Source organism: Epinephelus moara, chromosome 4, assembly GCF_006386435.1.
Source record: "Epinephelus moara isolate mb chromosome 4, YSFRI_EMoa_1.0, whole genome shotgun sequence".
NCBI lineage: Eukaryota > Metazoa > Chordata > Actinopteri > Perciformes > Serranidae > Epinephelus > Epinephelus moara.
The window spans coordinates 22,740,400-22,753,323 of NC_065509.1; the positions used below are offsets into that span (position 1 = coordinate 22,740,400).

General features: G+C 41.4%; 2 protein-coding genes across 46 annotated transcripts in view; both read left to right on the forward strand.

Annotated features, from left to right (window-relative positions):
* LOC126388510 (protocadherin gamma-C5-like) overlaps positions 1-12,924 on the forward strand; it is a 329,671-nt gene that overhangs the window by 275,345 nt on the left and 41,402 nt on the right. Inside the window, exon 1 of one of the 45 annotated variants that reach the window (XM_050041638.1) lies at positions 6,812-9,423. The exons of 43 other annotated variants lie outside the window; for them this stretch is intronic. In XM_050041638.1, the coding sequence (XP_049897595.1) occupies positions 6,958-9,423 (2,466 nt within the window). In that variant the 5' untranslated portion in view covers positions 6,812-6,957. Of the gene's footprint in view, positions 1-6,811; positions 9,424-12,924 lie in introns of those variants that run through there. One more of the 45 variants, XM_050041650.1, reaches the window with a different exon arrangement.
* Positions 10,253-12,906, forward strand: LOC126388523 (protocadherin gamma-C5-like). Its single transcript, XM_050041697.1, has one exon. The coding sequence runs from the start codon at positions 10,447-10,449 to the stop codon at positions 12,904-12,906; it is 2,460 nt and encodes an 819-aa protein (XP_049897654.1). The 5' UTR covers positions 10,253-10,446.

Below are 12,924 nucleotides of genomic sequence, written 5' to 3' on the forward strand. Positions count from 1 at the left end.
GGTTTCCAAAGCCTCAAGTTCCCTTAACAATGATTGTGTTAGTGTTTTGGTTTAGGCGGAAGTGGTTGTACTGTACCAAGGTTTGTTTATGCTTCTGTTTGAAGGGCAAGTTGATTGTTGTGCCCAGTTTCTACTGTGCAGCATGATTTAACACATCACAAACTATTTAGGAATGCTGTTGAAAATCATTCACAAACCATGACTGGATATATCTTTGGTGAAGCAACCATAGTGACCTGTAACTTTGGATTGTGTAGTGCCATTCTCTGTCCACTGAGGTGAAGCCACTGCCTCTGTTTTTTTCAACAATATTATATTTTTTTGTTTTATCATGATTATAACACATCTTTCAGGGCAGCAGTGCTTAAACAAAGTTTCTCTGAAGCTCCATCCTCTCTGTCTGCCTCTCTTTTCCTGCTCTCTATCTCATACACACACAAACACATTCACATTGCAATGTGTTAGCAATTTTTTGTGCTAGTCTGACACTTGGCACCCAGTTTGGTTCATTCTTTCATCAATAATTGTTCCATCCATTTCCTGTTCACTATTGTTTGAACATACAGCACTGATTATCACATTAACATCAAAATATATATAAAATGAATGTTTATACTTTTGTGCTGGTATGTTTTCTGTTGAACAATAAGCCAGAAGAGTTTTCCTTAGCTTTATATTTTCTCACAGTGCGGATGGATCTTATTATTTATTACTGGCTGCAGATCAAACAACACATAATCGTTTCCACGTTTAACCGTTGACATGCACACACACAGGCTGCTTTTGTGAACGATCCAATAGTGAGAGCCAATATATTATCAATCAAAATAAACAAATTGCAGACTCTATGAATCACCACATGAATCACAACCCCATTCGTGGTGAGCCACATGGTAAGTATGTTGGTTGCCTGTACTTCCTGAAGCCAGACTCCATATGCTGACCACCGGTCTAACTGACGTTCTTTTTCTCTTGTCTCCTCTTTCATGTGTCCCCCCTTGTTGCCTGTTGCTGTTCCTGTTTCCTCCCTCTCTCCTGCTAAATCCTGACTCACCAAATAAGGTAAGAAATAGTTTTCGTCTTTATTTTTCACAGCCATCAAACACATACAGCAGTACACACTTTTATGATTCTACAAATAGCACAGATTACAGATGACACTGACAACTGAACAACACACTTACCACGCTGTAACAGATTTCAAAAACACACTGTGGCGGTGACATGTTTTACTGTGTCCAAACTGGCACGGAGTCAAGCAGTTAATCAGATTTTCCACAAGCGACACATCTGTTCACATACCTCGCCAAACATCTATCATCACTGATGGTACCTTCAATCAGGTATTGATGGACATACAGTTTGTGGACAACAGATCATGTGTGACAGTGTGAGTGGCGTGATGCTCAAAGTATGATGTGATGTGTTTTATCTGACTGGGGTGCTGCACCAATATCACATGGACATAATTTACAATCTATACTGTAGGTAAGTGGACAGTTACATTTTAATGTGAGTCCCTGGGTATATGATACATGTTTAAGTATAATCTTTAATCTGAGATTGTTTTTTAATCAGAATTTTAGCTAGTTTGTACATACCCTCTTTTTCAGGGTGCCCAAGTACTTTACATTTGAACAAGAAGTTAGACAGCTCTCTCTGCTAACAGGCTTATGTGGTTTAAGGAAGTATTAGTAGGGAAACCCAGCTGTTAAAGTAACCTGCGCCTGAATGAAGTTGCAGTGATTATACTGCCTAACACTGCATCTTACATTTTAGCATGTGTTTTTGTGCTGTGGACTTATTTGAAATATAAAAGTACACGCACAAACACACACCAATAATTATAATGAGATGCTGATCACTGGCAATAGACTTGACTGTAGGAAACAAGTGTTGCACATTCTTTATTTTGATGACGTTTTAGCCTTCTCCAAGATCAACAAACATACTGAGACACAGGTACACTGATCTGTTATATGGACCCCACCTTTGTCACACAGCTGATGATGATAAAGTGGTCATGCTACACCATTAGGATGAGCAAATCACAGTCACATACACAGTCACACATCTGATAGTGGTTAAATAATCATGCCGCAGCATTAGGTTGAGCCAAACAAATGATTTTGAGGCCCTCAACAAATCAAGAATTTAAACCAAAACATTACCAGGAGCTACATCCAGTCACATGTCATCAAAACAAATGACAACAGCCACTACATTTCCTACCACATTTCAGTGTAATATACATTCTTAATTCACCATATTCAACTATATCAAAATACAAAGTATTTAACAGATCACTTATAGATAGATAGCAAAAGTTAAGGCATCAGCTCTAAATAAACATCATGAACAACTCTCACTATATATATTATAATTAGACATACATCACAGAAAACACTTTAAATCATAATATTTAAAATCATAATATCAGTAATTGGTTTAAAGGTTGGGATTTGTTTAGGGCCTCAAAATTGTTTTTTTTGCTCAACTTAATGCTGCGGCATGATTATCTTGATTGATTATCTTACCGCTGTCGGCTGACACAGGTGTGCTCCACATAACACATCAGTGTATCTGTGTCTCAGTATGTTTGCTGATCTTGAAGAATGCCCAAAGGCCAAAACAATATCAAAATAAAATAAATGCATATGGAGCCAGAGTGTGTGACACTTGTTTTCCATAGTTTTGTCCTGTGGACCACCATCCACTTTAAATAGTCCATCATAAAGCATGACATTACAGTCATTAAATGAAATATTGCAGTGCAGTGGAAAGAAAGTACAACACGAGAAACAGTGCAGAAAAAACTGCAAACCATGTGATATAAACAACATGTTAAGAGGACTGTAAGACTACCTACAGTTTTCTAACATGTCAGAAGAAATTGTCTCAAACTTGATCGGGGGAATCAATTAAAGACCAGTCATTTTGATCATTTTGAGAGTGATTTGCCCAACTTAAATAAAGCTCTTGTTCAAATATAAGCACTGTGACACCTTTATATTCAACTTCAACTGTTCTTCATAAACTCAGTTGCAAGTTTAGGCACACCCAGTCAAAACTAACACAGTCTAATACATCAGTCCTGCAACAATCTTCATGAAGGTTATAATGTTCAGTTTTTGTTAAAACTGTTTCAGATTCAACTTTAAAATTATTTTGTAGGATGTAGTTTGTGGTGTTGTGTAATTGTCCTGTTATACAGAGGGGTGTTTCTGTTATTTAGCCTACCCTCACTGATATAAATTGGGTGGACAAAATAATAGAAACACACCTCAGAATTAAATCAACACCTCTCTAGAACATTTCAACATAAAACTAAACATTATAATCTTCCTAGGATTCATTGCAGGGCTGTTGTATTAAATGGTTTAGTTTTATCTGGGTGTGCCTAATTAACTGGCAGCTGAGAATATATGTCACTGAGGTAGTCAAATACTATATAAACAACTTTTATATAATACTGACCAACACCAAGACCGCACACTACAGCATTAAAACACACGGTATAACTTATTTAGCACAAAAACATTAAACTTAGGGGTCTTAATAAAACCTAAAGGTACTGTGTGCTTGGTAATATTGCTTCACACCCTACATATGCTACTGTTTGTCTCAGCATTCAGTGTCAGTTCCTCTGATACTAACTAAAAGTATGCATGGACTGTTTATGTTGAACAGTGACTGTATGAAGATGGGGGTGGCACTGTGGTTAGCACTGTAACCTCACAACAAGTTCAAACACACTGGCGAGTTGGGTCCTTTTTTATGGAGTGTGTAGATATGCTTATTAGTTGATGTGTGTTAGCAATGTGATAGCCTTGTGACTTGTCCAGTTTGTACACCACTCTCCTGTCCTGTGTGTGGTGGGATAGGCTCCAGTCAGCACAGGATAGGTAACTTACAGAAAATAGATGAATGGAGATAAAATATCAGTAAGCTTTGGTACAAATAAAAACCCATAGTATTTGCATCTTCAGTACCCTGAACTGTAGCTCAGTGTTTGACAGTGAATGCATGCAATATGTTCTTATGTTTATGCTTATTTTATTTAGAAAGGGACAGTGCACCTTAATAAACATGCCAGATTCAGCCATACAGGTTTATTTTCATCTGAAGTCCCTGGCAGGTTGATGGTGTCATGTTATGAGGCTTAACATGACATTTAGTGTGAATGAAATGCATACATGCTCCTTAATGTTTACATCTCAGCTACACTTTGTGTTTCTTGATTGTAACAAATATCAGACCTGGAAATAACATCCTTGGACTAGGAGTTACCTAAAATTTAACCCTAAATTATTTATAAATTATGTATAATTTAATCATCTCTGAATGTTGCTTTTCCTGGCTGACAAAATACTAGAAGTATAAAGTTGGCATAATAATATATTTTACTTATTGCAGTCAAACATGATTATTTTAAATGTGACAGTATCTTCTTGAGCTTATTTGCTTTTGCGTTCACCATTGTTGTTTTCATGCCTTGTGTTTGCAGAATAATAAATTTAGTTTTACTGGGGGGGTGCCTGGCTGATCTACTTCTATATCTATTCCTGACTGTGTAAAAAAAATAGTCAAGAGGTTGAGATTTTGTTTCCTGGCTGCCTGCTGAAATACATGTGTGCTTCTAGGTGTTTATATGTCACATACACTTTGTGTTTTTTGGTGCCTACAAATATCTGACCTGGAAATCCTTGGACTAGAAGCAAAATAGCATCAAAATATCCAAGTCTTTATTGGAGAAGCTCAGGTTTCAAAATTTAACCTAAAGTTATGTATAATGTATTTATAATTTGTCTTTATAGCTTAATTATCTCTGAATGGTGCTTTTCCTTGCTAAATACCAGAAATATCAATTAGCATAATAATTTATCTTATTCAAACGTGATTATTCTACGTGTAACAGTACTATCGTGAGATTATTTATTTATTTATTTATTTTCATGTTCTGTGTCTGCAGCAGTAAAATGTAATGGGGTGGTTTGGGCTCCTGGTCGATCTACTTTTGTATTTATTCGTGTATTCTGTGAGAAAAGCAGTGAGGAGGTTGAGATCCTGTTTTCCTGGCTGCTGTGTGTTCAGTCAGAGCCTGTGAGCCTGGCTGCCTCTCCAGCAGCATGCAGCAGCAGCAGTTGGCCGCCTGTGTGGCGCTGTCCACACTTGTGGTGCTGAAAGCAGCTCGGGCGCTCTCCCCCTCCCCTCTCTGTTTCTCACACTACCTCTCTACATCTCCCTCTGCCGCCCACCTCCACTTAGAGCAGATGACTATTGCATAAACCTATTTATTGAGTGTAATTTTATATTAATTACCATATGTGGTAATTGATTATTTTACTATTACTTCCACTGAATTTGCGCATTTTGAGCTTTATTATTATTTCATTTTTTCAGCATATAATGTCTTCTGGCAGTGGAGGGATATTGCATAATTTTGGTGCATGGTATTTAGAATTATTTCATTGTTAGTAGTGAACAAACATCTATAAAGAAGACAGGCTAATCTTTACATAAAGTCTAAAAATTTGGTAAACAGGATTCTCTCTCGCTTTATTGGCATGACATTTCTTATGCGTTGCCAAAGCACAATTACAATTTAAGACAGTGAAAATTCAAAAAACAATTAACCACTATATATAATTGTCTGATCTGTAATTAGATGAACTGTATGCTATCGTGTTGGTTGTCTCTTAGGCTGTGACATGCACTGACATGTCTTGCTGCATCTATGGCGCTGACACTATTGTCTCCAAGCAGATGTTGCATTTCAGTCTGGTCAGAGAGTGAATCGAAATCTTGGAGTTCACATTTAATTTCTGTAAAGAACTTGCTTGTTTTGAAATATTTCTCTGTCTCCACCTGTCTCTGTGGACGGAGCTGACACAACCCGTCTTCTCTAGGCAGCCAGGTCTGCCTGTGTCTGCCAGTCTCTGTGTCCAGGCTGAGTCTGTACATAGTCAGTATCTTTCTCAGTTTCTGATCTGTCAGCGGTCAGATAGTTTCCCATCGTGTATCGTCTCTGTAGGGCCAAATAGCATTGACGTTTGTTTTGAGTTGTTGTGTTAGATGTCCAGTAGTTGATGTAGTGTTCTTTTTCTCTAGTTACAATTTGGTTGGTTTCTCTCTCTTCCCTTCTCTCCCTCTGTGTGTGTGTGAGAGAGAGAGAGCGAGCACAGGAGTAAACGCCTCCCTGCACCATCTGCGCTCCCCCTCCCATTTCATTTGCTCTACAGACCTCCATACGGGTATTTTACGTTGGCTGCTGCTATTTCTCTGAGGCGTGTGGGGAGCTATGAAGACGTAATGACGTATGCAGACTGCATTTTCTTTCTCTGGCCACAGGAAGGCAACGAAGAGCCTTGTCAGCCAGGATGGCATGTGCATGCATGCAGGTGCATACAGACAAGAGGATAGATGATGGATTAACACAGGCACTGCAGAGTGATCATATTATAATCAGGCATTCAGTTATTTATAGGACACTAGACTTACTCATCTATCATCTACAGATTTCATCAATAACTCATGTGTTATATAGTATTTATATCTATATTTAGAGACTTAAAAATATATTTTTAAATGTAGTGATGGGGACTGTTTTATGAATAGTCTGATGGTATTTCGTATAATAGTGTCGCAATATTCAGGGTGATCTTTCTATGGTGATACTTTTACGTCACTGTTCTGTAGACGCTCAGTGATGCCACGATTGGTTGAAATAGCTACACTCTATCCACCAATGAAATCCAGAGCTGTACAAAGAGATCTACTCCCTCTCACCGAGTAGCTTCAGCGTCGTAACCATTGCAATGTTCTGCACAGGAGGGGAGGGATGCATATGCAGACACAAAGCATGACTGTCTCTGATATTTTTGAGGACGCATCTATATTGGATCATAGATCTTCTAGATTTAATCGGTTAAGAAGTTGGGATTGGAGTGAGAAGATATGGGATTTATGGAGCGAGGAATAATGTGGAACAAATTGCCTGCATGGCAGGTGTTTTTGTGGTGGCATCATTTCTTTCTCTTGTGGAGTACAATAGACGGACAGACGCGCTACAGCATCCCGGAGGAACTCAAACAGGGCTCTGTGGTAGGAAATCTAGCCAAAGATTTGGGTTTGGTTGTATCTGAACTGTACCAGCGTAAATTGCGGATAACCTCTGAAGCTGGTAAGCAGTATTTTAATGTGGACTTGGGGAAGGGAGAACTGGTGGTGATTGATAGGATAGACAGGGAGGAACTGTGTGGACAAAGACCGTCATGTTTGCTGCCTTTGGAACTAGTCATAGATAACCCCCTGCAGCTGCACAGGGTCGAAATAGAAATACAGGACACAAACGATAACTCTCCTAGTTTCTTTACTAAAGAGAAAGTGGTGAAAATTGCAGAGCTGGTCAATCCAGGCGCGCGATTTCCTTTAGAAAGTGCACAGGATCCTGATGTCGGCCCTAATTCTGTTCGGTCTTACCTCATAAGCAAAAATGACAACTTCAAATTGACTGTTAAAAATCACAAGGACGGTAGAAAGGTCCCTGAACTGGTCCTGGAAAAACCTCTTGATCGAGAAAAGCTGCCTGTACATAATCTTGTCCTCACTGCTGTAGATGGTGGAGATCCGGTGCGTTCAGGCACATCTGAAATTACAGTTATAGTGCTTGACAACAATGATAATGCGCCGCAGTTTGAAAGAAATATATACGAAGCTAATGTCAGCGAAAAGGCAACACCTGGAACTGAAATATTGCAAGTTAAAGCTACAGATGCAGACGAAGGACTAAATGGAGAAATTGAATATTTGTTTGCAGAACAAACTACGGATCTGATTTTATCATTATTTCACATTGACCCTTCTTCTGGAGTTATTGTTGTCAAAGGAGCTTTAGACCATGAAACGACCCCTTTACACAGATTTGACGTAACTGCTAAAGACAAGGGTAATCCTGAGATGGACGGGCACTGTGGCGTTGAAATTAAAGTAGTTGACATTAACGACAACATTCCTGAAATTATTGTGACGTCTTTAACAACCCCTGTTCCAGAGGATTCTGCAGTTGGAACAGTTATTGCATTAATAAGTGCAAGAGACCCAGATTCAGGCGTCAACGGCAAGGTCACGTTAAGTGTGTCTTCTAAATCTCCCTTCAAGTTAAATCCTTCAGTCTCTAACCACTACTCATTAGTGACGAATGGGCCACTAGACCGCGAAAAAAATGACCGGTATAGTGTCAAAATAACTGCTACTGATTCTGGAAAACCCCCATTATCGAGTGAAAAAATAATACTTGTTGAACTGCTAGATGTAAATGACAACCCACCCGTTTTCTCCCAGCCTTCATATGTCGTTTATGTAAAAGAGAACCATTCTCCTGGGAAGATACTGTACTCAGTATCAGCAACTGATCCTGATTCAGGAGACAACGCCAAAATCTCTTACTCTATACTGGACTCTAAAGTGCAGGACGTGTCTGTCTCATCGTATGTTTACATTAACTCAGATAACGGCAGCATCTACAGCATGCACTCGTTTGACTATGAGAAACTCAAGGTGTTTCAGATTCAGGTTCAGGCAAAGGATCAGGGCTCTCCGTCTCTCAGCAGCAACGCCACTGTCCATGTTTTTATCCTGGACCAGAACGACAATGCCCCCGCTGTTATTTACCCCTCCTCCGCCATGGGCTCCCTCTCTCATCAGAGGATGCCCCGCTCCGCTAAAGCGGGTCACCTGGTTACCAAGGTGACGGCCGTGGACGCTGACTCGGGCCATAACGCCTGGATCTCCTACAAAGTGGCGGAGGCCACAGACGCCTCTCTCTTCACTGTCAATCTGTACACAGGGGAGGTGAGGACTAAACGCGCTGTGTCCGAGCAGGACGACTCCTCTCAGAGGCTGCTCATAGAGATCAAGGACGACGGGGAACCGGTCCAGTCCGCCACCGTCACGGTGTCCATCCAGCTGGAGGACGGCCTCCATGAGCCCATCTTAGACCTCCGACAGAAAGCGGCCGAGCCCAGCAAGAAAACTGGCAGAATCACCCTTTATTTGATTCTCTCTCTGGCCTCGGTGTCCGTGCTGTCTCTGGTGACTTTTCTCATCTTAGCGGTCAAATGCATGAGGAACAGCAGAAGCAGCGGTACTTGCTGCATGAGACGGAGCGACTGTGATGATTACAAGAACCCCAACAGAAACCTGCAGATTCAGCTCAACACTGATGGACCTATAAAGTACGTGGAGGTCCTGGGAGGAGACATGTTGTCTCAGAGTCAGTCCTTCAGGTCCTGTATGTCTCCAATGTCAGAGTACAGTGATTTCACTTTGATAAAGCCCAGCAGCACCACTGACTTTAAGGAGGTCATCAGTGTCCTGGATGCGTCTTTGCCCGACAGCACCTGGACCTTTGAGAGCCAGCAGGTGAGCTGATGACAATTTATTTTGATGTCTCCATCACAGTTTGTGAAATTTGCATATTTAAATAATATCATGATGTTTTGTTGTCGTCTGATAATCGTGATAATCATGGTAAAATCTTTGCTTTTATCAGCCTGATGTGATGTAAAACACACATTTATCTATTATCTATCTACCTGATGTTTGTAGATATGTTGTTAACATCTTGGAATAAATCATAGTAGACAGGGCTGTCTCCAGAAAATGACAAAATAATGGCGATGAAGACATTCAAAAACATCGTCTTGCACTCACATATTTCCACAGCCATTTCCGAGTAGTTCAGCACCACCAAGGTGGACAGCGACTCAGAGTGTAATGTAGGGATGCCTGTAGGCACAAAGTGTGTGGGAGCTGGTGTGTTTCGCCTCTGTTGCTGATTATCTTTTCAGGAAAAAAGAAAATTGTCGGTCCATAAACTTGTTTCTTGCTATTGGTTAAACAAGACCTCTTACTGTGGAGGATGTGATTGTTTACATCAGAAGTTGCATTTGCCAGGCTTATTTCCTGATTTTTCTTTGTTTCTTTCTTTGATATAATAATATAAATATATTTTAATTATTATTTTATGCTTACATGTTACCTTTGCATTCTTTAAGGTCCCATAAGTCTCCAAATAATTGCTTGTGGATAAAGTGGTAGGGCACAGAGAGAAAAGAAGCTGCAGCTTTAAGAGTGTCGATCAGTTTGTCTCTCATTGGCTGCTAGAGGTGGATGCTGTGCACCAATAAGATTCAGAACTGTACAAAGCAATCTAGTCCCTGCCCCCATGCAGCCTCAGAGCTGTAACACTTACAATGCAACGAGCTAGAGGACAGAGACAGCAATGAGCTCGTCTTTTGTAATGTGAAAATAGCATCATTTATGTTATAGTCATGCTCAGTAGTTGTGGAAAATCTTCTATTGGAATCATACCCGTGATGGTGGATTTCAGCATCGTTCTGTACAATATGTCGATCGGAAATAATTTGTTATAGCGGACCAAGGATGACAAAGACAATAGGATACCGAGACTGGAGATGGCAATCGCTTTGGTGGCATCATTTCTTTCTCTTGTGGAGTACAATACACGGACAGACTCGTTACAGCATCCCAGAGGAACTGAAACAGGGCTCTGTGGTAGGAAATCTAGCCAAAGATCTGGGTTTGGGACTGCCTGAGATTTTTGATCGCAAGCTGCGTGTCGCCTCTGAGGCTGGTGAGCAGTATTTCAGTGTGGATGCGGGGAAGGGCGAGCTGGTGGTGAATGACAGGATAGACAGAGAGGCTTTATGTGGACAAAGCGCCAGTTGTGTGTTGCCTCTGCAGGTCGTAATTGAAGACCCATTACAACTGTTTCGTGTTGAAGTAGAAATTCAAGACATTAATGATAATGCGCCTAAATTTCCATCAAATGATATCACATTGGAAGTTGCAGAATCTACGGGTTTAGGGGTTCGTTTTCCATTAGAAAGTGCCATAGACCCAGATGTTGGCAGTAATTCACTAAAGTCATACACTCTCAGTAAAGATGAGTGCTTCAGTATTAGAGTTAAAGACGTGGCCGGTGGACGGAAAGTCCCTGAATTGGTTTTAGCAAAAAATTTAGATCGAGAGAAAAAGGCTGTTCATAAGCTTTTGTTGACAGCTCTGGATGGAGGCAACCCAGTGAGATCAGGCACCGCTCAGCTATCCATTACAGTCCTTGACAACAACGATAATGTTCCAACATTTGAGAAAAATTTGTATAAAGTGTCAATCAGTGAAAATGCTGCAGACGGTGCATTAATAGTACAAACAAAAGCTACAGACTTAGACGATGGTCCAAATGGAGAGATAGAATACTCATTTGGTGCGCACACATCAGATACTGTTCTCTCTGTTTTCAGTATTGATCATATATCAGGAACAATATTTCTTAAAGGACAACTAGATTTCGAAACATCCACAAATTATGAATTAGACATAAGTGCGAAAGATAAAGGAATACCGAGGATGGAGGGGCATTGCACTGTGCATGTTGAAGTGTTAGATGTTAATGATAATGCCCCAGAAATAATACTCACCTCTCACCCAAAACCAGTACGCGAAGACTCACCTAATGGCACCGTAGTTGCTTTGCTCAGTGCACGAGACCTCGACTCCGGTGTAAATGGTAAAGTAACACTAAAGCTCCCCAAGAAATCTCTATTTGCTCTAAAACCATCGTTTTCTCATAACTACGCACTGGTTACGAGTGGTGCGTTAGACCGAGAGCGCTTCTCAGAGTATAGTATTGAGATAACAGCCACCGATTCAGGCTCTCCTCCTCTGTCCAGTAAGAAAATTATACCTGTCAGCATCACTGATGTGAATGATAACCCTCCTATATTCACTCAGCCCTCCTATAATGTATATTTAAAAGAGAACGGGGTGCCAGGCTCTATACTGTACTCAGTATCAGCATCTGACCTGGATTTTGGTGAAAACGCCAAAATCTCTTACTCTATACTGGACTCTAAAGTGCAGGACGTGTCTGTCTCATCTTATGTTTACATTAACTCAGATAACGGCAGCATCTACAGCATGCACTCGTTTGACTATGAGAAACTCAAGGTGTTTCAGATTCAGGTTCAGGCAAAGGATCAGGGCTCTCCGTCTCTCAGCAGCAACGCCACTGTCCATGTTTTTATCCTGGACCAGAACGACAATGCCCCCGCTGTTATTTACCCCTCCTCCGCCATGGGCTCCCTCTCTCATCAGAGGATGCCCCGCTCCGCTAAAGCGGGTCACCTGGTTACCAAGGTGACGGCCGTGGACGCTGACTCGGGCCATAACGCCTGGATCTCCTACAAAGTGGCGGAGGCCACAGACGCCTCTCTCTTCACTGTCAATCTGTACACAGGGGAGGTGAGGACTAAACGCGCTGTGTCCGAGCAGGACGACTCCTCTCAGAGGCTGCTCATAGAGATCAAGGACGACGGGGAACCGGTCCAGTCCGCCACCGTCACGGTGTCCATCCAGCTGGAGGACGGCCTCCATGAGCCCATCTTAGACCTCCGACAGAAAGCGGCCGAGCCCAGCAAGAAAACTGGCAGAATCACCCTTTATTTGATTCTCTCTCTGGCCTCGGTGTCCGTGCTGTCTCTGGTGACTTTTCTCATCTTAGCGGTCAAATGCATGAGGAACAGCAGAAGCAGCGGTACTTGCTGCATGAGACGGAGCGACTGTGATGATTACAAGAACCCCAACAGAAACCTGCAGATTCAGCTCAACACTGATGGACCTATAAAGTACGTGGAGGTCCTGGGAGGAGACATGTTGTCTCAGAGTCAGTCCTTCAGGTCCTGTATGTCTCCAATGTCAGAGTACAGTGATTTCACTTTGATAAAGCCCAGCAGCACCACTGACTTTAAGGAGGTCATCAGTGTCCTGGATGCGTCTTTGCCCGACAGCACCTGGACCTTTGAGAGCCAGCAGGTGAGCTGAGAACAACCGTTTTTCATA